Source organism: Microcaecilia unicolor, chromosome 2 (genome assembly GCF_901765095.1).
Source record: "Microcaecilia unicolor chromosome 2, aMicUni1.1, whole genome shotgun sequence".
Classification (NCBI taxonomy): Eukaryota; Metazoa; Chordata; class Amphibia; order Gymnophiona; family Siphonopidae; genus Microcaecilia; species Microcaecilia unicolor.
In genome coordinates, this window is record NC_044032.1 from 481,612,733 (window position 1) to 481,639,218 (window position 26,486).

General features: G+C 40.6%; 1 protein-coding gene across 11 annotated transcripts in view; it reads right to left on the minus strand.

Moving 5' to 3' along the window:
* CTBP1 (C-terminal binding protein 1) overlaps positions 1–26,486 on the minus strand; it is a 259,594-nt gene that overhangs the window by 111,420 nt on the left and 121,688 nt on the right. For all 11 annotated transcript variants that reach the window (XM_030191080.1, XM_030191079.1, XM_030191077.1 and 8 more), the window contains 2 exons: positions 9,595–9,739; positions 5,094–5,300 (listed from right to left, as the gene is read on the minus strand). In XM_030191080.1, coding sequence (XP_030046940.1) covers positions 5,094–5,300; positions 9,595–9,739 — 352 coding nt within the window. The remainder of the gene's footprint in view (positions 1–5,093; positions 5,301–9,594; positions 9,740–26,486) is intronic.

Genomic DNA, 26,486 nt, shown 5'->3' on the forward strand with positions numbered 1-26,486 from the left:
AAGGGAGCTTCTGCTTTATGATTACGTAAGTTGCTTAAATGCCCTGCTATTTTATCTTTAATTCAGCGTTTAGTGTGCCCTATGTACCATTTGCCGCAGGGGTTCCTAATGCCATATACCACTTAAGATGTGCTGCAATCTGTATAAGTATTCAACTAAAACTGATCTCCTGTACCTGGATTAATCACTTCTTGTGTGACTCAATACATACTTACAATAAACACAGTTACCATATATGGTATGTTCTCTCTCTTGACTCTCCATATGGATCACACTCTGTTTTGATAACATTTCCCCTAAATTCCTACCTCTGGTAAAAGCAAATCGTGGAGTAGTGGTAAGTCCATGCAACGAGAGAAGAGGCCAATGTTTGTAAATAATCCGACTGATTAATGTGGATTGTAAAGTATAAGGCAACAGACAAGTGATTGTATTCTCTGAACCCTTTAGACCTGTCACTGAGAAGCCTCTGGCAATTTACAATTGCCGCTAGTTTGTATGCTGTTCTTACTATTTTACTGGAATAACCCCCTTGAAAAAACCTAGTTTGGAGATCTTTGGAATGGAATTCAAAATTACGTTTACACCCCGGTTTTCTAAGACTGGGTTTTCTACATGTATTTGAGATGCACGTGTAAATGCAGATATTTAAATGCTTAAATCACAAATAGGGTGTCTAAAATATAAAATTATGCTATAAATCTTGCTGGTATAATTTCACTGGAGACATCCTGGTACCTCAAATATATAGATAGCATCTAAAATAACTCCTATATATATAGTGTTTGGAAATATATGGATAGTAGAGTTATACATTCACCAGCCACTGGTGAATATAACTTTGCTTGAAAATTGATCTGTGGATGTCAAATACCTTTATCTAGGCTTAAGTACAAGTATTGCCATACTGGGACAGACCGAAGGTCCATCAAGCCCAGAATCCTGTTTCCAACAGTGGCCAATCTGGGTTACAAGCACCTGGCAACATCCCAAAACAATACAACACATTTTATTCTGCTTATCCTAGAAATAAGCAGTGGATTTTCCCCAAGTCATTTTAATAATGGTTTATGGAATTTTCTTTAAGGAAGCTATCCAAACCTTTTTTAAATCCCACTAAGCTAATTGCTTTTACTACATTCTCTTGCAACGAATTCCAGAGTTTAATTACATGTTGCGTGAAGAAACATTTTCTCCGATTCATTTTAAATTTACTACTTTGTAGCTTCATTGCATGCCCCATAGTCCTAGTATTTTTGGAAAGAGTAAACCAGCGATTCAAGTTTACCCGTTTCACTCCACTCATTATTTTATAACCTCTATCATATCTCCCCGCAGCCAGCTCTTCTCCAAGCTAAAGAGCTCAAGCCGCTTTAGCCTTTCCTCATAGGGAAGTAATTCCATTCCCTTTATCATTTTAATTGCCTTTCTCTGTACCTTTTCTAATTCCACTATATCTTTTTTGAGATGCGGTGACCGCACCATGAAGCAATAAAAAGGTATTATAACACCCTCATTTTTGTTTTCCATTCCTTTCCTAATATCTAACATTCTTTTTGCTTTCTTAGATGCCGCATCCCACTGGGCAGAGGGTTTCAACATATCATCAACGATGACACCTAGATCCCTTTCCTGGTAAGCGACTCCTAATGTGGAACCTTGCAAATGTAGCTATAGTTCGGGTTCCTCTTTCCTACATGAATCACTTTGCACTTGCTCACATTAAACGTCATCTGCCAGTTAGACACGCAGTCTCGTACAGTCCTCTTGTAATTTTTCACAATCCTCTTGCAATTGAATAACTTTGTGTTATCAGCAAATTTAATTACCTCACTAGTTACTCCCATCTCTAGATCATTTATAAATATGTTAAAAAGCAACGATCCTACCACAGATCCCTAAGGAACCTCACTATCTACCCTTCTCCATTGATAACTGGTATTCCTTCCTGCCTCCTACAGCCCAACGTGAATCCTTCCCCTCCCCCCACACCACCAACTAATTCTCAAACCCATATCTATCTATCTATAACCTCTCTATATATCTATTTATATGACGGTGTGTGAAAAACAATCAGGACCCTTTACATAGTTAAAAATGTGCAATTGTTTAAACATTTAATATGACCGTTGAAAATACTTAGCCCAACTTTTATTAGGAAACTCATTTATGTTTATATTGTTTATGTTTATTTAGACTTACTATGCCACCTTACCTACAGTAACTGGCAGATCCAGGCAGGTTACAGACCATAAACCTACAACAATAATTTGAGAAGAACTACAAATCATGACAGGAAAGAAACTATATTCAGTCAAGTGAACACACCAAGGAAGGAAGATAGGGGTGGGAATAGGGGTGAGGGAGGGAAAGGTAACAGGGGAAGGAAGGTAAGAATAGGGAAATGGATGTGGGCTAGCAGCTGGTCAGCACAGGACTACCTAGTTTAGGCCAAATGCCTGATCAAAACAACAGGTTTTACCTTCATGATTAAAATTTCTGAGAGTTCAGCATGAATTGAAAGGGATGAGGGAATTCCAGAAAGATGGTGTTGTAAAGAAAAAAACACGGTGTCGGGTGGACTCAAGTTGGGTCAATTGATGACCAGGGAGAACTACACAATAATCATTAACAGAACAGAGCAAATGAGTGGTCAAATAAGGAATGGTAAGTGTAGCTAGATAAGGAGGCAGACCCAGACAGAAATCTTAAACTTCAGAGTAAGAAGTTTATAAATTATGCATTGTTTGACAGGGAGCCAATGATAATTACGCAGATGAAGGGCGACGTGGTCTGATTTATATGCACAGCATAAGAGGCAAATAGCACTGTTCTGGAGAGATTGAAGTTTCTTTAGTGTCATTCAGGAATATCCTAGATATGCAATGTTGCAATAGTCTAATCTGGTAATTAGTAGAGATGAGAGTGAAAAGAATCTAAGTCAAAAACTCTTCTGACTGAACACAGTTGTCTCAGCACAAAGAATCCTGTTTTAGATAGATTAGATACCTATGGGGAAAAAAGTGAGGTGAGAATCAAGGATAATGACTACGCAGTGGAAGAAGGTTGAATGGGATTGTAAAATACTTTGTGCCGAATGCCTTATTCTGTCATAAAAATGCAATTGCAGCTTTATCTTCAACGTTAACACCATTAAAAAAAAAAAAACAAATCTTAATGGTCACTTCCTGAATGATGTAATTTTGACAACAGGGGTCACCCAGTTTTTACAGCATCTTCCAGTAACACCTGTCAATAATAGTAATTTTTCTTTAAATAATAGTATATTTGTTTTTGAGTTATTTGGAAAAATGCTGGGGGGGTCCCATTTTTCCAGACATCCATCTATCTAGATTTATATTAATGAAAATAAACATACCTAATCCAAAAACAAAACACCAACTGGAAGCCTGGAAAGGACTGACATTGTCATTATCAGGGCGCATATGTCTAATTCGCATGGTAATTCTCCCCAGGTGGTTATATGTAATGCAAACTTTGCCTTTACAGTTGTTACAGAAAGATGTAAGGATGTTTTACCGTATAGTTACGAAGTTCTGTTGGGCATATAAGAAGGCAAAGGTGCGAATGTCATTGTTACTGGGGGGGTGGAATCAGGGAGGAATAGGCTTGTCAAATATTAAATATTATAATCTGGCATGCAATTTGAGACATGTCCGTGATTGGATCTATAACTCGGATTATCACACACCTTTGGAAATAGAAAAAGAACTATTTAAACCATATCAGCTGGTGTCATTATTGCAAGGGGACAACAAGTCTTTGCCTCAGTTGATGAGAAAATCAGTATTGCTGAGCCCCGTACGGGAAGCGTGGAGATTCCTGGGTAAACAACTGGGAGGTGACCCGAGGGTAACAGAACTTCTAACAATAAGGGGGAACCCAATGTTTAGACCCGGACAAGAGAATTTGGTGTTCAGGCGGTGGGAGACTCAAGGTCTCCATAACTTGGGAACAGTGGTAGATCAGACAGGGGTGCCTAGAGCTCTGGACATGCTGATTCCGCGGGAGTCAATTCGCTGGGGAGACAAGTTTGCTTACTGTCAGCTGAAACACTATGTTCACTCTCTTGACAAAGAAGCACTTAAGTTTAAATTGGGAGAGAGAATACAGGATTTATTAACAGAAATTTCAGAGGAAGCGCCAGCCATATCCAAGTTACAGCAGAAAATTTGGACATTGGCACCTGGGAAGGAGCTGGCCCAGCTTAAGAGAAGATGGGAGTTGGACATGGGATGTGATCTTGCCTGTTGGGATATTGCAGCTCATCTTAAGGGTATTCCCCAATTAATTAGCGGGGCAGGTTATCGAGAATGTGCATATAGAATTGTCCACAGGGCCTACTTTTCGCAGGTCCAGCTATTTCGGGCGGGGGGAATTGAAACACCTACCTGCCTGAAGTGTAAAGCTGCTGATAATTCTCTATACCATGGGCTCTGGGAATGTCTGGTTATAAGATGTTTTTGGAGGAGGGTGACAGCTTTCCTCTCCCTTTTGACGTCAAACCATGTTCAGGGGACACCTATTCAAGTGGTGCTTGATTGCCCAGGTTCCTTTGGGAGGCTCAAAGCAGGAGAGGTGCTGTTGTGCCGTAAGTTATGTTTGATTGCAAGAAAATGTATAATGCAACAGTGGACTTCATCGGATGCACCAGAATTCTGGCACTGGCGTAACCAAATACATCAAGTACTTACATGGGAAGCACAAGAGGTTAGAGGCTCATTTAAACGTAAAACCCGATTTTTGAAGCTGTGGAATCCTTATTTAGCCAAGTTATCACATCAGGGGAGAAGCCTAATCCTTAACAAATTATGAATATAGGGGGTAAGGGTTTTGATGTTTATGTAGAGAACCAATATGAGATAAAAGCGGGGGGGGGGGGGGGGGGGGGGGGGGGGGGGGGGGGGGGGGGGATAAGGGGGGGGGAAATTGAGAAGGTTCAAAAATATGAGAATGGATCTGGACGTTGAGTTGTTGTATAACTTGAAGATATGAATGTATATACTTGCTAAGATTGTAATTCGAGGTTGTTTATCTTTGATCTCAATAAAAAAGTTGAAATATAAACATACCTAATCCAATGATTCCCAGGGTCTCCCCTCGGATTCTGGCAGCTCCCGAGGCAACTTCTCTAATCTGTTCAACACTCTGAACTCTTGTGCCTTCTCGTAGAGCCTGATGAAGCCAGGTGGTTCGCCTATACAGGTTCAAGATGTGGCACATTGTAGAATCCGCTGTCTCTTCCACTGATGCAGCTGGCACATTACATACTGCAATTCCTTAAAGACAAAGAAGGAAGACATGCTACATTTATCACGTACACTTTTGTCTTATGACATCAGGAGTTTAATATGACAGTGATCAATTACAGGGATTACTATTAATCAATCTTCTCCTCTGATATTTTAGTAAAGCAATTTTTTTCCTGAGATATTTAATGGCAACCAACATTGATTATGTGAGATTTTTCCACCCCTTAACTGGGCTGCTGACATACCAGAAAAACTCCATTTTGCAAATAAAATTGTTAAAATCATATGATTTATTAGGACAGCTGGAAAAAATTGCTATCAGTGAATAAAGCACAGAAGAACAGATTCACTTGTGCTACTCTGAATGTGAATTAGCCCCACATGCTTTTAACAGGAGGGGGTGATCTATAATTAAAGCAGCAAGCTGAGAACCAGGAGAGCCAGGTTAAAATTTTGCTTCTCCCATTGATGCTCCTTATGGCTTTGGGCAAATCACTTTACCCTCTACTGCCTGGGGTGCAAGTTACACTGTACAGCCATTTGGGCAGGGAAGTAACTTTTGTACGTGACTAACTCATTGTGAGCTCCAGTTTGGAAAAGGTAATTAATTATAATATCAAAATCAAATCATTAGATACAATTGCAGAAATTAATGAGCATGGTAACCTATATTAACAGTGGCGTCGGTTACCATTATTTTTACTATTATTTATGCATTTAGCTCATGCTGTTTCCCAAGGTGAATTACATTCAGATACAGAAGGTATTTTCCCTGTCCCTACTGGGCTCACATTTTAAGTTTGGAACGCAAGCCTGCCTGGTTTTCAAGATATCCACAATGAATATGATGAGATATATTTGCAAACAATGGAGGCAGTGCAAGCAAATTTATCTCATGCATATTCATTGTGGATATCTTGAAAACCAGACTAGCTTGGGGTTCCCCAATGAGTGGGTTGAGAAACCCTAGCCTACACTGTTCCCAAAACAAATAAAAAAACCCACAATGAATAAAATGAAATATCGCATGAATGACATGGAATAATAAATACAAAAATTCCGATTTCAAATGCTCCAGGGTTCGTTAGTAAAAAAGTGGACTAAATCAGTGGTTCCCAATCCAGCCCTTGGGACACACCCAGCTAGTTAAGGGACCTTTTTACTAAAGTGTGGGCGCTCTGAACAGGCTTTTCATGCGCCAATCCGGAAATACCACCTGCAGTAGTTCCCACCCCCAGCGTGCGCTACAAAAATATTTTCTATTTTTGTAGTGCCGGTGCTTACCCGGCAGTAATCGGGTAGCACTGCGTGCTGCACAGTTAGTGCCAGGTTAGCACAAGAGCACTTACCACCACCTCAATGGGTGGCAGTAAGTGCTCCCCCCCCCCCCCAAAAAAAATGGCTGTGCAGCAAGTGGTTCACTTACCACATGGCCATTTCTTTTTGAGAAAAAAAAAAGAGACAGTCTTTTATCCGCTGCAGGAGCTCAGCGCACGTCAAAAACATGCACTGACAGTAGCGCAGGACCCCTTTTACCACAGCTTAGTAAAAGGACCCCCAAGTTCTCAGGATATCCACAATGATTATGCATGAGATTGACCTGCATGCCAAGGAGGCGGCACATGCAGATCTCGCTCATGCATATGCATTGGGAACATCCTGAAAACCCAACTAGTTGCATATGTCCTAAGGGCCCAGTTGAGAAGCACTGGACTAAATATTAAGCACTGCCCAGATTGAACATGAAGTGATGGATGCTATGTACTAGCATTCTGCTATATCTCAGAGGTTGGCAAAAGTAACGCACATGACTTATTCTTTGAAATTAATCTGCCACAGAATATCATATTATAGACTGACTCACTAAAGTGTGCTACTGCATTAATAACAGAAAGTGGAATTCTCCTTCTTGTTGGATTTGAAGGTGGTGTTTTATTCAGTTGACCAAGCTTTGTTATTGCAGCGGCTCCACTTGATTGGGTTTTGCAAAATGAGGTTTGAATGGTTCAAATCATTCTTATTCGATCATGATTTGGCAGTGACTGCTAAACATTCAAATGCCAAGGGACTATCCCTTCTTGTAGGGTTCATCAAGGTCTGGCACTATCCCCTATCTTACTCAATGTATACCTGTCCCCATTGGCAATGATTAGTCAGGATCATGGAATAAGTGGTTATTTATATGCTGTCATTCTACGGTAGCTTAAAACTCACCACTATCTCTGGAACTTACTGAACTGCAATGGTGTTTGGATGTAGTTTCAACTTGGTTTGAGAAGTCATTGGTTGGTGTTAAATGTTGCTAAGTCTACAGCATGTTGGATGTGTGGGTGTCATGTCAGGTTCACTTTAACTACAACCTTACTGGGGTACCCTGTAAAGTTATTGGATACATTCCTGTACTTGAGGATTTTGATAAGATTATCATCTTTCCTTTGAGGATCAGATGTCTAAGGTATTACAAAGTAGTTTTAGTGTTCTTCGCCGACTTCATACATTGCGATACCTTTTGATGAGGGGACACTTCATACACTGATACATGCCCTTTTAGTATCTCGACTGGACTATGGCAGCACTGTTTACGTGGGTATGTCATCAGACAATTTGCACCTGTTGCAGACCTTGCAAAATGTTGCCATACGTCTTCTGGGTAGGGCTGGTAAGTATGATCATGTTGCACCTATCTATGTTCGTTATCATTGATTGCCTATCTTTTATAAGATACAATTAAGATTGTTAATGTTAGCTTATAGGGCTATCTATGAGTTCACTCCTACTCATCTTGCTGTGTAAACTCTGCCTTAAGTTTCTGTTCACATCATGCCCATCTCTGAACTGCTCACTGGGAGTCTACTTGCACCAGTGTATTTTTTGGCTAGCACCTATTTTATGAAATGACCCTGACTTTATCAGGGCAGATGATTCTTCTAAAAAATGTAAAGTTTTATTAAAAACCTATTTTTTCCCTCTGGCGTTTGGCACTCAGGCGTTGGGGGCGGGGGTCACTGAATGTTGTCTGTGATTACAGGAAGTGTGCTATGTCTGGATGGGTGGGCTGTAATGTTTGGTTGGGGATTATCATTTCTATTTTCATTTTCTTGGTTTTATTGTAAACCGCTGTGATCTATATAAGCCAAGTGTCAAAGCAAAGTTTCACATGCTGTAAACTTTAATTGCTATAACATCTCAAGTTAGAGACTGGCCAAAGTAGCCTAGATGACTTATTCTCTGAAATAAGTCTGCCACAGAATATCATATTATAGACCTATTAAATGTGTGCTATTGGATTAATATCAGCATGTGCATGTTATCTACCCCTGTTTCCATTATTTCAAATGTGCTCTATTTACTAATAATGTGCATTAATGCAATGGCATACATTAAGCTAATAGCTTCTCTGAGTGAAATATTGGCTTGTGACACGGTATAGTCTAGCCTTTTATTTGCTACAAATAAAACTTTTTCTCCAAAGTTAAGACAGCAAAATCAAGGTCCTTTTTTTCACATCAGCTCAATATGACCATGAAAGGTAAGAATGAACTTTTTTTTGGACAATCAGGGAACAATTCTATAACCGGGCACCTCCAATTAGCCACACCGATGCCACACTGAGCCCCAATTCTGTAATGACATCCGTGAGCCTGGATGCCATTATAGGTTACTGGCGTAAGTCGGCACTGGCACGCCTACAGTTAGATAAAATCATTTATACTGGCATAAATGGGTTCAACTTAGCTTTCCATGCTGTGTGTAACTGATAATATTCTGTAAGTTACACACGTAAGCTGGAGACATGCCATGCCTCTTCCATGCTCCACCTATGTGCACATCCTCCATGCAATTACACACTACATTACAGATCAGCATGAAGAGCACTTACTCTCGCAAGGCGCACATGACCACATGCACCCCAATTATGGAAATCTGCACCACAGAAGTTTTGGGAATAAAAAAAAAAAAAAAAGAATAAAATGTTCTTCAATTTATTGCTTTGGCAAGACCATCACCAAAACCCCATGACAAAACTACATCTGATTGGTCTATGGGAACAAACTGTACTACACAAATTGGAAGGACTTATCAGTCACTATACTGAACGTCATTTGTAATTCTCCTTTTCAGCAGGGCAACATGCATAGAAGAGGAAAATAACTTAAAACATTTCATAAATTATAACATAAAATCACACAATTTGTCATGCTAAATAGAGAGATTACTACTATATTTATCATGCCAACTGCTTAAGTATTGTTTCTATCTAATAAATGTCTAGCAACAAAGCTACATTGTTCAAATTAGCCGGTACTATTAAAAACTGTACCTAAATCTCCAGCTGATTTGATATCAATGTTATCGAAACCACTGCCGATTCGGACAATTATTCGAAGTGCTTTGAATTTCTCCAAGTCTTCTCGTGTTAACGTGATCGTGTGATACATCAGTGCACCCACTGCTTCATTTAGTACCTAGAACAAAAAAATAATACAAGAAATGCGTCTCTGTATAGGATTGTTTTTCTCTCCATTCCCCCCCCCCCCCCGACTCCCTTTATACACAAACTCTAAAGCATTTGGATTTTATAATCTGTTTATACAACCACCGAGTTATTGTCTGTCAAGCCACTAACCTGGAACCTTTTTGAAACTTGCTCCCTTTTCCCTATTGCAACCAAGTGAAAGGTGTAGGTTGCTATCCTTTTAATCCAGAGACTTTTGATAAGCAAGTACTGAGGCTGACCAGGCCTAGTACAGAGGCATTTCAGAGAATGCATATATGAAAGCAAACCACTGATCTTCAAAGAGAGACCTTTGAGGAATGGCAATGAACCATTTATTCAATGCAAAGTTAACATTTTTGCCTAAAATTACCTAGAGGTGTGCACACAAAAATGCATGCTACCGATGCAGTGTATGTACTTTTACATTATGCACAGGCATGCCCAGAAGTGAAAACTGAATGGACTTGTGATATACACACACATATACATACATCCTTATGAGGAAAAATTACTTCTGCCTCAAAGAAAGTATAATTTTGTGCCGGAGCTCTCTGAGAGACAATTTTATAAAGGCACATAGATACATGTGTTTCCTCTATAAAACTTCAAAACAATCAGACTTTTCCACAGATAATAAAGGTCAGTCTTGATCAACAATAATGTGGTCGTAAATAGGTCAATGCTAGACTCAACTAAAATTTAAAAAATGGCGGAAAAGGCCTCAAATGTCTGGTGTACTCAATGAAAATTTCAAAGATCCTTAGTACTGCCACAGACACTTAAAATTATTGGCCAGAAAAACCTCCAAATACTGCATCCATTCTGTGATTTTATTTATCTCTTTGTGCATTTCACTCATTTCACTTTTTTTCCTTTTTTTTCAATGTTTGCTTATCAACGTCTGTCCATTGATATCTAAATGTATTTAAATCAATGTCCACCAACATTTAAATCAGCACATCATAGGCAAAAGGCATTTATCTCATTTTTCCCAACAGGGTCCCAATTCGCTTAAAAGCTTTTTCAAGGGGAAACCACCTGCAGGCTAGAACCTTTATATGCCTTCCATTACTTCTCACGTCAATGAACAGAGTTTGATAAGCAAACATTGAAAAAACGAGAAAAAAAATGAAACGAGTAAAAAGCACAGAGAGATAAATAAAATCACAGAATGGATGTAGGCTTTGGAGGCTTTTCTAGCTAATAATAAGTTAAATGTCTATGGCAGTACTAAGAATCTTTGAAATTTTCATTGCGTACAGCAGATTTTTGAGGCCTTTTCCTCCATTTTATTTATTGAGTCTAGCATTGACCTATTTTAGACCATAGTATTGTTGATCAAGATTTTTCTTTATAAATGCACATAAACCCCATCAACTTCAGTGACAGTGAGCTTGATAAACACATTCAGTTACCAGCAATCACCAAATTCTTCACAGATCCATTTTACTTAATGAGTATCAAAATGAACAATACCCTTCGCATTTTTTGAGGATAGTTATTTCCTTCAGAAAAGATTTATAATCCTTTATCAAATGGGCACAACATTTGTACCTACGTGCTTTCACTGCTTGGGTGTCGTGTTATAGAACTACCCTCCTTGTTCAGTTCATTAGAAGACCTTCACTCCAGCACTACACATTAAGCTGGAAATGGAATTCAAAGGGTGCCACATTACTGCAACATGAGAAACTATTGCAGATGTCATTGAACAAGATAATCAAAGTGCTGCTAGTCAGCCATAAATGGTGAATTCTCTATAACAAATGTGCCAAATTTCAAGAAGTATCATGCCTACTGATCTATTGTTCAAGAAGAGGTGACCTTCAGTCAGTGCCTGGTGAATCACTTTAGAATGTAAGAAAGAAATGTATTACCACCATATCTAGTAACTTACTCCCGTTTACTAAGCAGCGCTGGCGGCTGCCGTGCACTAATGCCGCCACAGCCCATTCACTTTGACTAGGTTGTATCAGCATTGCCGTGTGGCTTAGTAAATGGGGGGGGGGGGGGGGGAGGGTTAATAAGTTATACACTATCAAGTGAAATGACATAACTTCTTAATAACTACTATTACTACTACTTAACATTTCTAAAGCGCTACCAGGGTTACGCAACGCTGTACAGTTTAACATGGAAGGACGGTCCCTGCTCGAAGAGCTTACAATCTAAAAAGACAAATGTACAGTTAATCATATAGGTCAGACAGATTGGGGCAACCTATATGTTCGAAAGGTTAGGTTCCGAATGCAGCATTGAAGAGGTGAGCTTTAAGCAAGGATTTGAAGATGGGTAGGGAGGGGGCTTGGCGTAGGGATTCAGGAAGACTGTTCCAGGCATAGGGTGAAACTAGGGAAAATGAGCGGAGCCTGGAATTGGCAATGGTGGAGAAGGGTACTGAGAGGAGGGATTTGTCATGTGAGCGGAGGTTACGGGCAGGAACGTAGGGGGAGATGAGGGTAGAGAGGTAGGGTGGAGCAGCAGAGTGAGTGCATTTGTAAGTAAGGATTGAATTGGATGCGGTATCTGATCGGAAGCCAGTGAAGCGACTTGAGGAGAGGGGTGATATGAGTATATCGGTTCTGGCGGAATATGAGACGTGCAGCAGAGTTCTGAATGGATTGAAGGGGGGATAGATGGCTGAGTGGGAGGCCAGTGAGGAGCAAGTTGCAGTAGTCGAGACGAGAGGTGATGAGAGCGTGGACGAGAGTTCAGGTGGTGTGCTCAGAGAGGAAAGGGCGAATTTTGTTGATGTTGAAAAGGAAGAAGCGACAGGTTTTGGCAGTCTGCTGGATATGCGCAGAGAAGGAAAGGGAGGAGTCGAAGATGACCCCGAGGTTGCGGGCAGATGAGACGGGGAGGATGAGGGTGCCATCAACTGAGATAGAGAGTGGGGGAAGAGGAGAAGTGGGCTTAGGTGGAAAGACGAGGAGCTCGGTCTTGGACATGTTCAGCTTCAGGTGGCGGTTTGACATCCAGGCAGCAATGTCGGATAGGCAGGCCGATACCTTGGCCTGGGTCTCTGCGGTGATGTCTGGTGTGGAGAGATAGAGCTGGGTGTCATCAGCGTAAAGATGATACTGGAAGCCATGAGATGAGATCAGTGAGCCTAGGGAAGAGGTGTAGATAGAGAAGAGAAGGGGTCCAAGAACAGATCCCTGGGGAACTCCAACAGATAGTGGGATGGGAGTGGAGGAAGATCCATGAGTGCGCACTCTGAATGTGCGGTGGGAGAGATAGGAGGAGAACCAGGAGAGCACAGAGCCCTGGAACCCAAAAGAGGCTAGTGTGGCGAGAAGTAAATCATGATTGACAGTGTCAAAAGCGGCAGAAAGATCGAGGAGGATGAGGATGGAGTAGTGGCCTCTGGATTTGGCCAGGAGTAGGTCATTGCAGACTTTAGAGAGTGCTGTTTCTGTCGAGTGGAGAGGGCGGAAACCGGATTGGAGTGGGTCGAGGATGGCATGAGAGGAGAGAAAATCAAGACAGTGGCTGGCGCGCTCAAGTATTTTGGAGAGGAAGGGTAGGAGAGAGATGGGGCGATAGTTGGACGGGCAGGTAGGGTCGAGTGATGGTTTTTTGAGGAGAGGTGTGACTACGGCGTGCTTGAAGGTGTCAGGGACAGTTGCAGTGGAGAGAGAGAGGTTAAGGATGCGACAGATGGAGGGGTTGACAGTATGGGCGATGGTGTTAAGTAGGTTGGTGGGGATGGGATCAGAGGAACAGGTGGTGCATTTCGAGGAGGAAAGAAGGCGGGAGGTTTCATCCTCGGTGATCTCAGGAAAGGAGGAGAAGGAGGCCTGGGTTGGTTGGTTGAGGGAGAGGGTTAATGGGTGAAGAGGGGGGTGGGGGGTGATGGCTTGGTAGTGAATTCAAGGTTGATCTTTTGCACTTTGTCGTGGAAGTAATCAGCCAGTGATTGAGGAGAGAGTGAGGGGGGAGTGGGAGCGGGGGGCACCTTGAGGAGAGAGTTAAGGGTGGCGAAGAGACGACGAGGGTTGGAGCTGAGAGAATTGGTCAATTGGGTGTAGTAGTCCTGTTTTGCAAGGAATAGGGAGGAGTGGAGGAAGTTAATTAGAATTTCAACAGACTATGAGAGGTACAGATTCCTTATTTTATTTATTTGTTGCATTTGTATCCCACATTTTCCCACCTATTTGCACACAATGAGGGTTACTTGTAGTAACATGGAGGCAAGCACATGTGCACACACAAACTTCTAAGAAGGCAAACATGTATTCTGTTGATCGTTTTTAGGAAACAGTATTTTGACATTAAAACTTATGGAATAACATGCTCTTTCTGTAAATTTCATCTTGTACAATTGCTTTCCCTTACTGTGAATGATTTCCTTTAACAGAAATAATTTTATATAGCACTAAAAATACATTTCAGATAGAGCTCTCACTACAGATTAAATCAATTCTCTGAGGTGAACAGTGAGTGAAAAATCACTATACAAACCAGTTAAATACCTGAAATAATGTATTGCCCATGATGCAACAAGCTCAAGTTCCCAACCTTACTGTACATAAAATGAATTAGCATTAATACCAGCTGTGCAACTCTCACAAGTGCTAAAGCCTTCAGGCAAATAATATAGCTATCACTTGATAACAGATTTGCAAACTGATTCAACACCATCTCCAAATGACCGGAAAGTCCAGCAGTATTGTGGCATAATATAGGATTTATCCTTAATTCACAGCAACTAAGTACCTGGAGAAGAAAATCAACAGCTAATACAGAGTTAAAATGCCCATGTTTTTATCCAATAGCAAACTCTTTACAAATGTATGTCCCGTTTTCAGAAGGATAACTAATGTGCCAATGGTGCCTGCTTATTACCCAAGGCAAAATGAAAAGGGTGTAAGTAGTGTGATTAGCTAATAAATGAACTGCATAACGAAGAGATCTTCCTTTTAAGAAAGCAAAATCAATAGTGTGTTTTTAAAAGCACTTTAACACAGTAAATGTTAAGAGTTATGTAACTATCTAAAGTGAACTGGTAACGTCCAAAATGATAGGAACTGCATTAAATCTCACCACCTTCATTTATTTACTACACGCTTTTCCAATGAAAGAGCTCAAAGCAAGTTAAAGCAAGTTCAAAATTTACAGCATTTATAAATTACTGTGACATATATGTTCATTATTGAGTCTGTGTGGCCTAAGGCAGGATGACTGACTAATGTGGAAATCTGATACCATCTTAGGAAGGAACTTTGGATGAGTGTGGATAAACATGGCACAGGGTAGATTTATTTTATTTAAGAACATTAGGTGAATCAGTCACTAAAGGCCTGGAGTTCACTAACTCCATGTCCCAAAGTGGTCATTAAAAAAAGAGAGAGAGACCATCTAGGTCAGAATCTTGAGCTCACAGGACTTTAGAAGCTCAAAGGTGGTTTCTATCATCTAGGTCAGAACAATGTTGAGATCCTAAGATACTGCAGGAGTCTAGGAGAGGCTCCAATAGAAGCAGTAAGCCCTGTTTCAACAAAAACTACAAAGAGATAGGTTTCCCTTCAAGTGCCTCTTTCAAAAAGTACAAAGACCAGGGACACGATGAAATTACATGGAAATACTTTTAAAACAAATAGGAGGAAATATTTTTTCACTCAAAGAATAGTTGAGCTCTGGATCTCGCCACCGGAGGATGTGGTAACTATGGTTAGTGTTTAAAAAAAGGTTTGGACAAGTTCCTGGAGGAAATGTCCATAATCTATTATTGAGATGGACATGGGGGAAGCCACTGCTTGCCCTGGGATTGGTAACATGGAACATTGCTACTAATTGGGTTTCTGCCAGGTACTTGTGACCTGGATTGGCCACTGTTGGAGGCAGAATACTGGGCTAGATGGACCATTGGTCTGACCCAATACGGCTATTCTTATGTTCTTATGCCTACTGCACTAAGGCAAATGCTAGAAGTTTGTTTTTAAACCTGATTCAAAGGGCTGTAGAAAGTATTCACACAATGTTTGGGTGATGCGTGAAAAAGAACCTGATCCGTCATAGCAAATCTTTACCATGAAAACCACATGAATGTATAGTGAATTCTCTCCTGGAATTCAGAAGGATCTGGGATATGTTATCAGGCAGATCCCAGACAGCTATGGTTAACCCGTGCCAGCATTAGCAGGCAGCTTAGTAAGCAGGGTGGTTAGTGTTTTGAACCAGCTAACAGTGGATGATCTTATACTTTCCTCTGACCAGACCACACCACATACTGTCACTTTAACTATTTTGAAGGTAAGTGAGAGAAATTGCATATACAGATCAATCAGCTGACTAATGAGAAGATGGAGACTAATTGTTTAATAGATGTATCCAGAATTTGGTCTACTTTCCCCAAAATATGGTTAATCTTTTGATAACAATTCCAGTCCTCCTTACTTATTGATTTCTGCCCTTGTAACTTTTGTACAAGCAATAACTGACTGGCTGAATAATTTTTTTTTAAAGGAAGTATTCGTTATTTCTGGGAGATATAACTGTCACCCCTATTCCAAAGAACAAAAATATTAGCTTTCCTGAAGTAACAAATTACAGGTCAGTTGCTTCTATTCCTGTGCTCATAAAGAACATGGAAAGATACGTTTCTGGGCTACTGGAAAGTTACTTGGATAAGTTCAATATTTTACAAACAACCCAGTCAGGTTTTCATAAAGCTTTTAGCATGGCAACAGTTCTTTGTTCCCTGGTTGCACCAGGGAAGTTGTTGTTAAGTAAGGGAAAGCAAATGGTTGTGCTACAATTTGATTTATCAAGCACTTTTGATCTCGTGGATCATAATCTGATATTACAGATTTCGGATGGTTTTGGCGTAACAGGAAGGGTTCTGTCTTGGTTTTGTGGCTTTCTAGCTAACAGATCATATCAGATTAAGATGAAGGGTGTACTACTGGATAAATGGATTCCCGCAGTGGAGTCCTGCAGGGATTTCCCTTGTCCCCCATATAGTTCAATGTTTTGATACAACCACTGAGGGCTGACTTGAATTTCATGGGTATGAAATGTCTAATATACATTGCAGTCTTACTTCCAATATCTAAAGACTGGGATAATATATTAGAACTAATGGCTGCCTGTGTGAAATTAAATAGAGAAAACATAACGTTTCTATTGTTATCTCATTTAAGTAATCCTTGGATTGATCGTAAATTTCATAAAGCTAATAGTTCTCATTAAAGTTCATCACAAGGATTTTAGGAGTACAAGTGGACAGTCAGCTATTAACAGAGTCACAGGTTAATCATTTGGTCAAGGGTTCATTCTTCTTACTGAAAAAGTTAAGATAAATCAGGAAATGTTTTGATTCTCAGAACTTTACATAAGTATTGCCACACTGGGACAGACCGAAGGTCCATCAAGCCCAGCATCCTGTTTCCAAAAGTGGCCAATCTAGGTCACAAATACCTGGCAAGATCCCGAAAAGTTCAATACATTTTATGCTGCTCATCCAAGAAATAAGCAGTGGATTTTCCCCGTCAATTTAATAATGGTCTACGAACTTTTCCTTTAGGAATCCATCCAGACCTTTTTAAAACTCAGTTAAGCTAACCATCTTTATCACATTCTCTGGCAACGAATTCCAGAGTTTAATTACACGTTGAGTGAAAAAAGTTCTCTCTGATTTGTATTAAATTTACTACTTTGTAGCTTCATCACATGCCCCCTAGTCCTAGTATTTTTGGAAACAGTAAACAAACGATTCATGTCTACCCGTTCCACTTCACTCATTATTTTATAGACCTCTATCATACAGTGGGGGAAATAAGTATTTGATCCCTTGCTGATTTTGTAAGTTTGCCCACTGACAAAGACATGAGCAGCCCATAATTGAAGGGTAGGTTATTGGTAACAGTGAGAGATAGCACATCACAAATTAAATCCGGAAAATCACATTGTGGAAAGTATATGAATTTATTTGCATTCTGCAGAGGGAAATAAGTATTTAATCCCTCTGGCAAACAAGACCTAATACTTGGTGGCAAAACCCTTGTTGGCAAGCACAGCGGTCAGACGTCTTCTGTAGTTGATGATGAGGTTTGCACACATGTCAGGAGGAATTTTGGTCCACTCCTCTTTGCAGATCATCTCTAAATCATTAAGAGTTCTGGGCTGTCGCTTGGCAACTCGCAGCTTCAGCTCCCTCCATAAGTTTTCAATGGGATTAAGGTCTGGTGACTGGCTAGGCCACTCCATGACCCTAATGTGCTTCTTCCTGAGCCACTCCTTTGTTGCCTTGGCTGTATGTTTTGGGTCATTGTCGTGCTGGAAGACCCAGCCACGACCCATTTTTAAGGCCCTGGCGGAGGGAAGGAGGTTGTCACTCAGAATTGTACGGTACATGGTCCCATCCATTCTCCCATTGATGCGGTGAAGTAGTCCTGTGCCCTTAGCAGAGAAACACCCCCAAAACATAACATTTCCACCTCCATGCTTGACAGTGGGGACGGTGTTCTTTGGGTCATAGGCAGCATTTCTCTTCCTCCAAACACGGCGAGTTGAGTTCATGCCAAAGAGCTCAATTTTTGTCTCATCTGACCACAGCACCTTCTCCCAATCACTCTCGGCATCATCCAGGTGTTCACTGGCAAACTTCAGACGGGCCGTCACATGTGCCTTCCGGAGCAGGGGGACCTTGCGGGCACTGCAGGATTGCAATCCGTTATGTCGTAATGTGTTACCAATGGTTTTCGTGGTGACAGTGGTCCCAGCTGCCTTGAGATCATTGACAAGTTCCCCCCTTGTAGTTGTAGGCTGATTTCTAACCTTCCTCATGATCAAGGATACCCCACGAGGTGAGATTTTGCGTGGAGCCCCAGATCTTTGTCGATTGACAGTCATTTTGTACTTCTTCCATTTTCTTACTATGGCACCAACAGTTGTCTCCTTCTCGCCCAGCGTCTTACTGATGGTTTTGTAGCCCATTCCAGCCTTGTGCAGGTGTATGATCTTGTCCCTGACATCCTTAGACAGCTCCTTGCTCTTGGCCATTTTGTAGAGGTTAGAGTCTGACTGATTCACTGAGTCTGTGGACAGGTGTCTTTCATACAGGTGACCATTGCCGACAGCTGTCTGTCATGCAGGTAACGAGTTGATTTGGAGCATCTACCTGGTCTGTAGGGGCCAGATCTCTTACTGGTTGGTGGGGGATCAAATACTTATTTCCCTCTGCAGAATGCAAATAAATTCATATACTTTCCACAATGTGATTTTCCGGATTTAATTTGTGATGTGCTATCTCTCACTGTTACCAATAACCTACCCTTCAATTATGGGCTGCTCATGTCTTTGTCAGTGGGCAAACTTACAAAATCAGCAAGGGATCAAATACTTATTTCCCCCACTGTATCTCCCCCTCAGCTGTCTCTTCTCCAAGCTGAAGCGACCTAGATGCTTTAGCCTTTCCTCATAGGGACGTCGTTCAATTCCCTTTATTTTTGTCACCCTTCTCTGTACCTTTTCTAATTCCACTATATCTTTTTTGAGATGCGGTGACCAGAACTGAACACAATATTCAAGGTGCGGTCACACCATGGACCGATACAAAAGCATTATAATGTCCTCACTTTTGTTTTCCATTCCTTTCCTAATAATACCTAACATTCTATTTGCTTTCTTAGCCACCACAGCACACTGAGCAGAAGGTTTCAACATATCATCAACGATGATGCCGAGATCCCTTTCTTGGTCGGTGACTCCTAACGTGGAACCTTGCATTACGAAGCTATAGTTCGGGTTCCTCTTTCCCGCATGCATCACTTTGCACTTGCTCATAATAAGCGTCATTTCAATAGTTCAAGCTCTATTACTTTCGAAATTGGACTATTGTAATTGTACTTATACAAGTTGTTCTAAAACTTTATTGAAGAAACTATAGATTATTCATAATTATTGAAGAAACTATAGATTATTCATAATGCTTATATTCTCTGCTCGAAGAAATGATGATGTCACACATCTTTTGGTCAGTTTGCACTGGTTGCCTATTGCAGCCAGGACTAAATTTAAAATATGTACATTGGTTTTTAAAATTTATCATGGACTGGCCCACAATATATGATAGACCTTTTACAACCATCTGTTAGGACTACGGATTACAGTCTTAGGAACCAGTTGAAACTGAAATTTCCGCTTGTTAATAAAATTAAATCCATTAAGGTGGAAAAGCGGAGGGGCGTGACCAAGATGGCGCCGACGCGCTGAGAAGAGTGAGGCTGTTTAGGAGGGCTTGCTGAAGATTTTTGAAGTGAATTGATTACCGCTGCTGCTATGCCTCATACTAAAAGAAAGGGACTGTAAGGTCCTTACTGCTTCCAGCCCTTGCGTCTTCCCTGAAGAAGCAAACCCTTGACAGCTTTGCACGCCGGTGCCCACGGAATATAACCAGGGGAAGTTCCACTGTGTGTACCGAGGGAGGAACCTCGACACCCCTGGATCATGAAACAACATTATCCCCCCCCCCCCCCCGGAAGCCGAGATACCACCATGTCCTGCCGAGTCGTGGATGGAGATGACGGGTCCCAAAAACGCGGAGGGCGCTGGTGTTGGGGCCTATGGTAGCGGCTCCTCATCAAAGCGGCTGGCAGTGGAAGCGGAGATCTTGGATAAAGAGGGTGTATTGAACTCTCCCATGGTGGTAACCCTAGATGCCCTCAGGCAATTGACAAACTGAACTTTTCTGTTACAAAATCAACCCAGGAAACAAAAACACTAGTTTTAGCGGTGGAGCAGCTCTCCAAATCGATGGATAAATTAAAGCAGAACTTCAATGATCAGGTACTAAAATATCAATCTGATGATGTGACTATTAAGGACAATGTTTCAGCAGCTATGAAAGATAATATGCTTATACGTCAAAAAATAGAACAAATTGAAAATTATAACAGACGTCTAAATATAAGGATATTGAACTTCCCAAGGCCTGTTGTAAGTCTTCCTTTAGAACTATTTAAAAAATACCTTATTGAAAATTTCAGCTCAAAATATTCCTCCTCTAAATAAGATATTCTTTCTTCCGGAAAAGAAGAGACAAGTAGGTTCTTATGAAGAAATGGAACAGGTCCAGGAAGAGGAGAAATTGGATGATTTAAGAAATATTTCCTTGATTTTGGAGGACTCATTATCAGAAGTAACAAAAAGGGCCACATTATTGGTATCATTCGTATTTGAACAAGACTTTAAAGCCATTTTGAAGTTATACTTTAAGAATGCTAACCAAAAATTTTGTGGTCAAAAATTAAGGATATTCCCAGATGTCACTAGATCTACTCAAGACAAACGGAAAAGTTTCTTAGATATGAGAGATGAACGACATTGTTGGGGGCTACTTTCTTTTTAGCTTACCCTTGTAAATGCATAGTTAAATATTTCGGAAACAAATATGTTTTTTTTTTGTACCAGATCAGCTTAGGGCTTTCATAGACCTGAAGAGGGTATCAGGGGAATTAACAACTGTTAGATTTAACGTAGGGCGGGCTGGGCCTTTCTTTGTTTATTGTATTCCACTTTGATTTCCTTAAATGTTTTGGTCACTCCCCAAGTTTGTGGTCTAAGGAAGGGTTAAATACGAAACAAAAATGAAGTCAAAAAGTTTTTTCCTTTTTCTTTGTATGTGAAGACATATTGAATTTGTATTATTTCCCTGTGTTGCATGTAACAAGTTATTACTTGTGCAATATGAGTAAAGCAATAAAAATAACATTTAATAATAAATCCATTAAGGCGGTTAATTCCAATTACCTTATTTTTAGGAAGGCAGTAAAATCAGTATTATTTAAAGAACATCTTTCAACTAACATTTTAAGTTTCTACTTTGATGTATCTCCTCTATTATGTAATCTCCTGGACTATTTCCAGCCTCTTCTAACTTGTTATCCACATTGAGCTGTACAGGCATTATGTAGGTTATAACAACTAAAGTGGTAGTGGGTAGGTGGCAAGTTGTGGGTTTGGGGGGGTTTCAATTATTTGAGGGCATCACTCTGGTTGGAGAAGGTAGTCCTGAACATGCTAATCAGCCTGTTTTATGACAGTGTGGTAGGGATCATTGTAAGATTAAATTATGTAAGCAGTAAGCCACTTTGAGTTTGGTGAATAGAAACAGTTGATGAATGGAAAAGAAACAATACATACAATTTTTCTTTCTACTGAATACAAAAGCAAAGCGCAAGAAACAAAAAAAAGATTAGGTTTTTTTCTCCTTTTCTGGTGATTTTGGTGTTCATGAAAGGTGCTACATTTTAAGCAGTGGAATTGAAAAACCTCTTGTATCCTTTGCAGAGACTGAATCATGCCTCGAGATTCAACTGCAGAAAACAAGTTAAGGAATGCTTGTTTAGAGGGTGACCAAAACTGCTTTCTTTGGTCTTGGCCAAAACCGAATCTGCGGCCAAAATCAATCACCTGGTTTTGGCTGAAACTGAAAGCAAGCGTGATGGCCCCTAATCTGGGCTCTGCTCCCCCTCCCTCTTGCCACTCCCCCCCCCCCTCGGATCTACCTTATAATCTCTGATGGTCATGTGGTGTAATGGGACAGCAGTGATCCCCCATAATGCCTGCCCATGCCAGCTTCGCTCTCAAAATAGCTGCCATGACCTCTAGTGGCAATCTTGAGAAAATACAAGTAGAGGTCATAGCAGCCATATTGAGAGCGAAGCTGGCATGGGCAGGCATTATGGGGGAATCACTGCTGTCCCATTACACCACATGACCATCAGAGATTATAAAGTAGGTCCGGGGGGGGGGGGGGGGAGTGGCAAGAGGGAGGGGGAGCAGAGCCCAGAAAATGGATTTCAGGCTGGTTTCACTACCAAAACTTGTTCAGTCTTTATGCTCATTAGCAAGATGTAACTTGCCAAGTCTTTAAGATTTGCATACAATAGAGTTGACAGATTACCCTATCCTGAGTGATGTATTATGGTACCAACAGCACATATATCAAAAGACAGAATCAGGGACTACAAATATCATACTGCATTAGGAGTAAGTTCGAAAGCAGGATTGGCCAAAAACTCTCATGCCTGGAAGTGGGTAACTTAGCAACTCTTCATAACAAGTCACCTTTCTAAAAGTGACCAAAACCATTGCTTGTTTTTTTTTTTTTTTAATTGCAACTCCCATGCTATTTTCTACAACTCCTTGGCCTACGTTTTTCTTTCACTTCAGGTGTCATTTCACAGCTTCACATTAGTAAAGCTATTTATGACTCAATGAACCTAACAGTATATCTTTAAACAGTATGAAATATTCATAGCAGCAATTAAAAAGAAAAGGATTTGCGTAGTTTATGCACAAAGGATAGCTAACTGAAAAGGATACACACTCTTGGTGGTGTGAGAGATAAATCAAGCTGAAGTTCCAAGCATAACAAGCACCGGAAATCCCACACTCAAACAGAGGTGTAAACAGCAAGAACAAAACTGGAGATGGAAAAAACATTTATGGAAACTCTTTTCCCTGTTCTTTCTTTTCTGCTTGATGCGGTTTGTCTGTTTTCAATAATGTGGATTTTCAAATAAATACCTTTCTATGTTTCCATCTTTCGTTCCCCTTACTGTTATGTCTCTCTGGTTGACAACAGAATTTTCTGTTTGCCTTATTTCTAGTTTTTCTGGATGGCTTCAATTTTACTCTTTCACTAACCGTGGGGTTGATATTTAAAATGTTTTAGCCAGCCAGAAATGGATCCTAGACAGTTAAATTGCTTGTTTGGGGCTAACTGGTCATTTTCAACGGCACAAGCTTGCACCCAACATATCCCCTATTTTGGGGACATTCTAGGGGCGGAGTCAGCACTTGGCTTGTTAATTGGTAATATGAAGAACTTAACTGGCCAAGATCACCACATAAAAGAACTACATAAAAGTCAGTTCTCTCTCTCTACATCATAGCCAATTAAGAGGTGAATATCGCACTTAACAAGCTATGGTGTAGAGGGCTCCGTAAACTCACGGACATGGCCCAGCATTGAATTTATAGGCATAATGCTGCACCAACAGTCAGCAAAATGCTGAGCACTGGTGGCTGATTATCGACCCCCCCCTGTTTTTATTATTTTAACATTTTAAATACTAATCCATGTTAGATGAGAGCTGAACAGCGAGAGGGCACTCTGAAGGCCCTTGGGCCAATGGTGGAACCTTTGAGAACAGAGACTATAGAACCCAAGAGCGTCCTCTGAAGGCACTCTGTGAGAGTCAAACAAAACTGTGAACCTAAATCAAACATGGAGCCCCCAATGTTCCATGGGCCTAAGGGGGCCGCACACAGCAGAATATTGTAGTAACTTTCTACCTTTACAACTTACAGTCACTACTCCAGGAGGATGAAAGAGATATTCACTGCTCCACCAACGCTGGCCTTCCGACAGCCACCTAATTTATTTATTTATTTATGGCATTTATATCCCACATTATTCCCACCCAATACAAGCTCAAAAAGAAGAGAATGGCATACGTCTCTGCAATATACCAATCTGCAAACTGTGTCAGCACATTTCACAGGATCCCAGTCACTCACATTCAGCATAAGGAGATCCTTCACATGCTCATCTTCAAATTTGGTATATATCATTTAAGGCAAAAAGTGCAAAGAGGGATGCTATACTGAAGAAACAAGCCAGGTACTAAAGATGAGAATCAATTTACACAGACATTTTAAACATCACAATGCCAACTAGGATGCCACCTCTGTGGGACAGCACTTTATAAAACCAGAACACTGCATCAATGATCTTATGGTGAGAATACTAAAAGGAAATTATAAGACAATCCAGGAACATAAGACCTTTGAAGTAAAAATGATGAAATATTTTGACAATGATCACACAATCAGAAGGTAGTGGAATACAATGCACTAATAATTCAAACTAAACTCGCACTTTATTTTTTTATAATCATTTTTTAATAATCTAAGAGGAAAAACACAAGGAAGAAAAAGCCTCAGTGAACCCAGATCTTACTGAAAGTCTCATAGATTTTAAATGGGTTTGGATTCGATCACTGGCATTAAAAAGAACCTCCTATACAATCTTTTTTTTTTTTATTTACTCAAAAACTCATTAAAAAGTCTGTAGCCAGGTTGAGGGTGCAAGGGTAGCGGATAGCAGATTGCCAAAGGCGCCAGCGCATATTTTAAACACAACAGATCTTTTTGTTTGTTCCCCTCCCCCCCTTTTTTTTTTAAATTGATATAAGTAAACTGCTTAGAAGCATCTCTTTGCCGGTGGACACATTACCAATGAGGATAGTGAAGCACTTTTTTAAACATTTTTATTAGCAGCTTTCACAACCAATATATGCTATTCTCAGAAGCTCAGAAGTATGTACACAAAATGCACAAAAAAACACTAATACAGGGAATGAAACAAAATTCTAAACACTGTCCACATTATAAGGAAAAAAAGATCCATGAGTAAGGAAAAAAAAGAAAAGAAAGAAAAATACTTTACAGAGCAGACAACTAAGAGACACTTCTCAGCCAGCTCCTAAAGCATACCCTACACTAAGAGATTTATCACTACTCTCAACCCCTCTTTTGATATTGATCCTGATATTCTCTGGCGGTATGGCCATCATGTTATCAGAGAGTAGTGTGCTAACTATCCTCTGCATGGTAGTTTCAGAGTTTGCATAGTTAGGTACTTCAAGTATACCCTGGAACCGCAGGTTGTTTCGTTGACTGTGGCTCTGGAGTCCTCCAGCTTATCAGCAAAGGCGATGACCTGCTGTTTGTTTTCCAACATGACTTTTTCTAGGGTGGTGATTACCTCCGACTGTTCATCCAGGCCAATCTCCACATCCTCTAGGTGACCACTAAGCTCAGTAATTTTGCTGCACACGTCTGCTCCCAGGGCTGTTAATTCGACATGCAGAACTTTCACATCAGTTTCTATTTCCTGCATCCAGTCACAGAATTCTAGAAGTGATATAACAGCTTGGACACAGGCACCCATGCACTCTGAAGCCGCACAGGAAAGCTGAGTCAGCGCATCTGTCTGAGCGCCTGACACTGAAGCCATATTGCTATCCTGTACCTGGGCGGTCAGCATTTTTGGAACTGAAAATGCCTTCAGATCAGTTCGGAGCTGATGCTTAATGCTCATCCCCACCAGATCTCTAAACTCGGTATAGCTGATTTATGGCTCTGACGATATTACGCTGTTAAGGATGGGACAGATATTCACTATTATTTCTCAGATGAGTGCGGAGCCTCTGGCTCAAGCGGCCATCTCATATCATGACGTCACTGCCTCCCTCACAAATATTTTCTGATGTTCTTCAATCTTACCCTTTAGAGGTTCATATTCCTAGCTCTAGAATTTCTTTCCTACTGCAAAATTTTGCTTCTTATGCATTATTAATATCTTTCAGATATTTCAATACCTCTATTGTGCCGCCTTTTGTTTTTTCCTTTAGGGCATACATATTACACCCTCCTATATGATTTCTGATACAGTTCACACCACTTTGGGTTTTCTTTCTCTGGACTGCCACTAGTATCTCTATCTGAGATATGGCCTCTAGCAATGAACCCACTACTTTGTAAAAATGTTTGTTATCTCTTTTCTACTAGTTACATCTCTTCTTAAGCACCTCAGCATCCATCTGAGTGGAGGAGTGGCCTAGTGGTTAGGGTGGTGGACTTTGGTCCTGGGGAACTGAGGAACCGAGTTTGATTCCCACTTCAGGCACAGGCAGCTC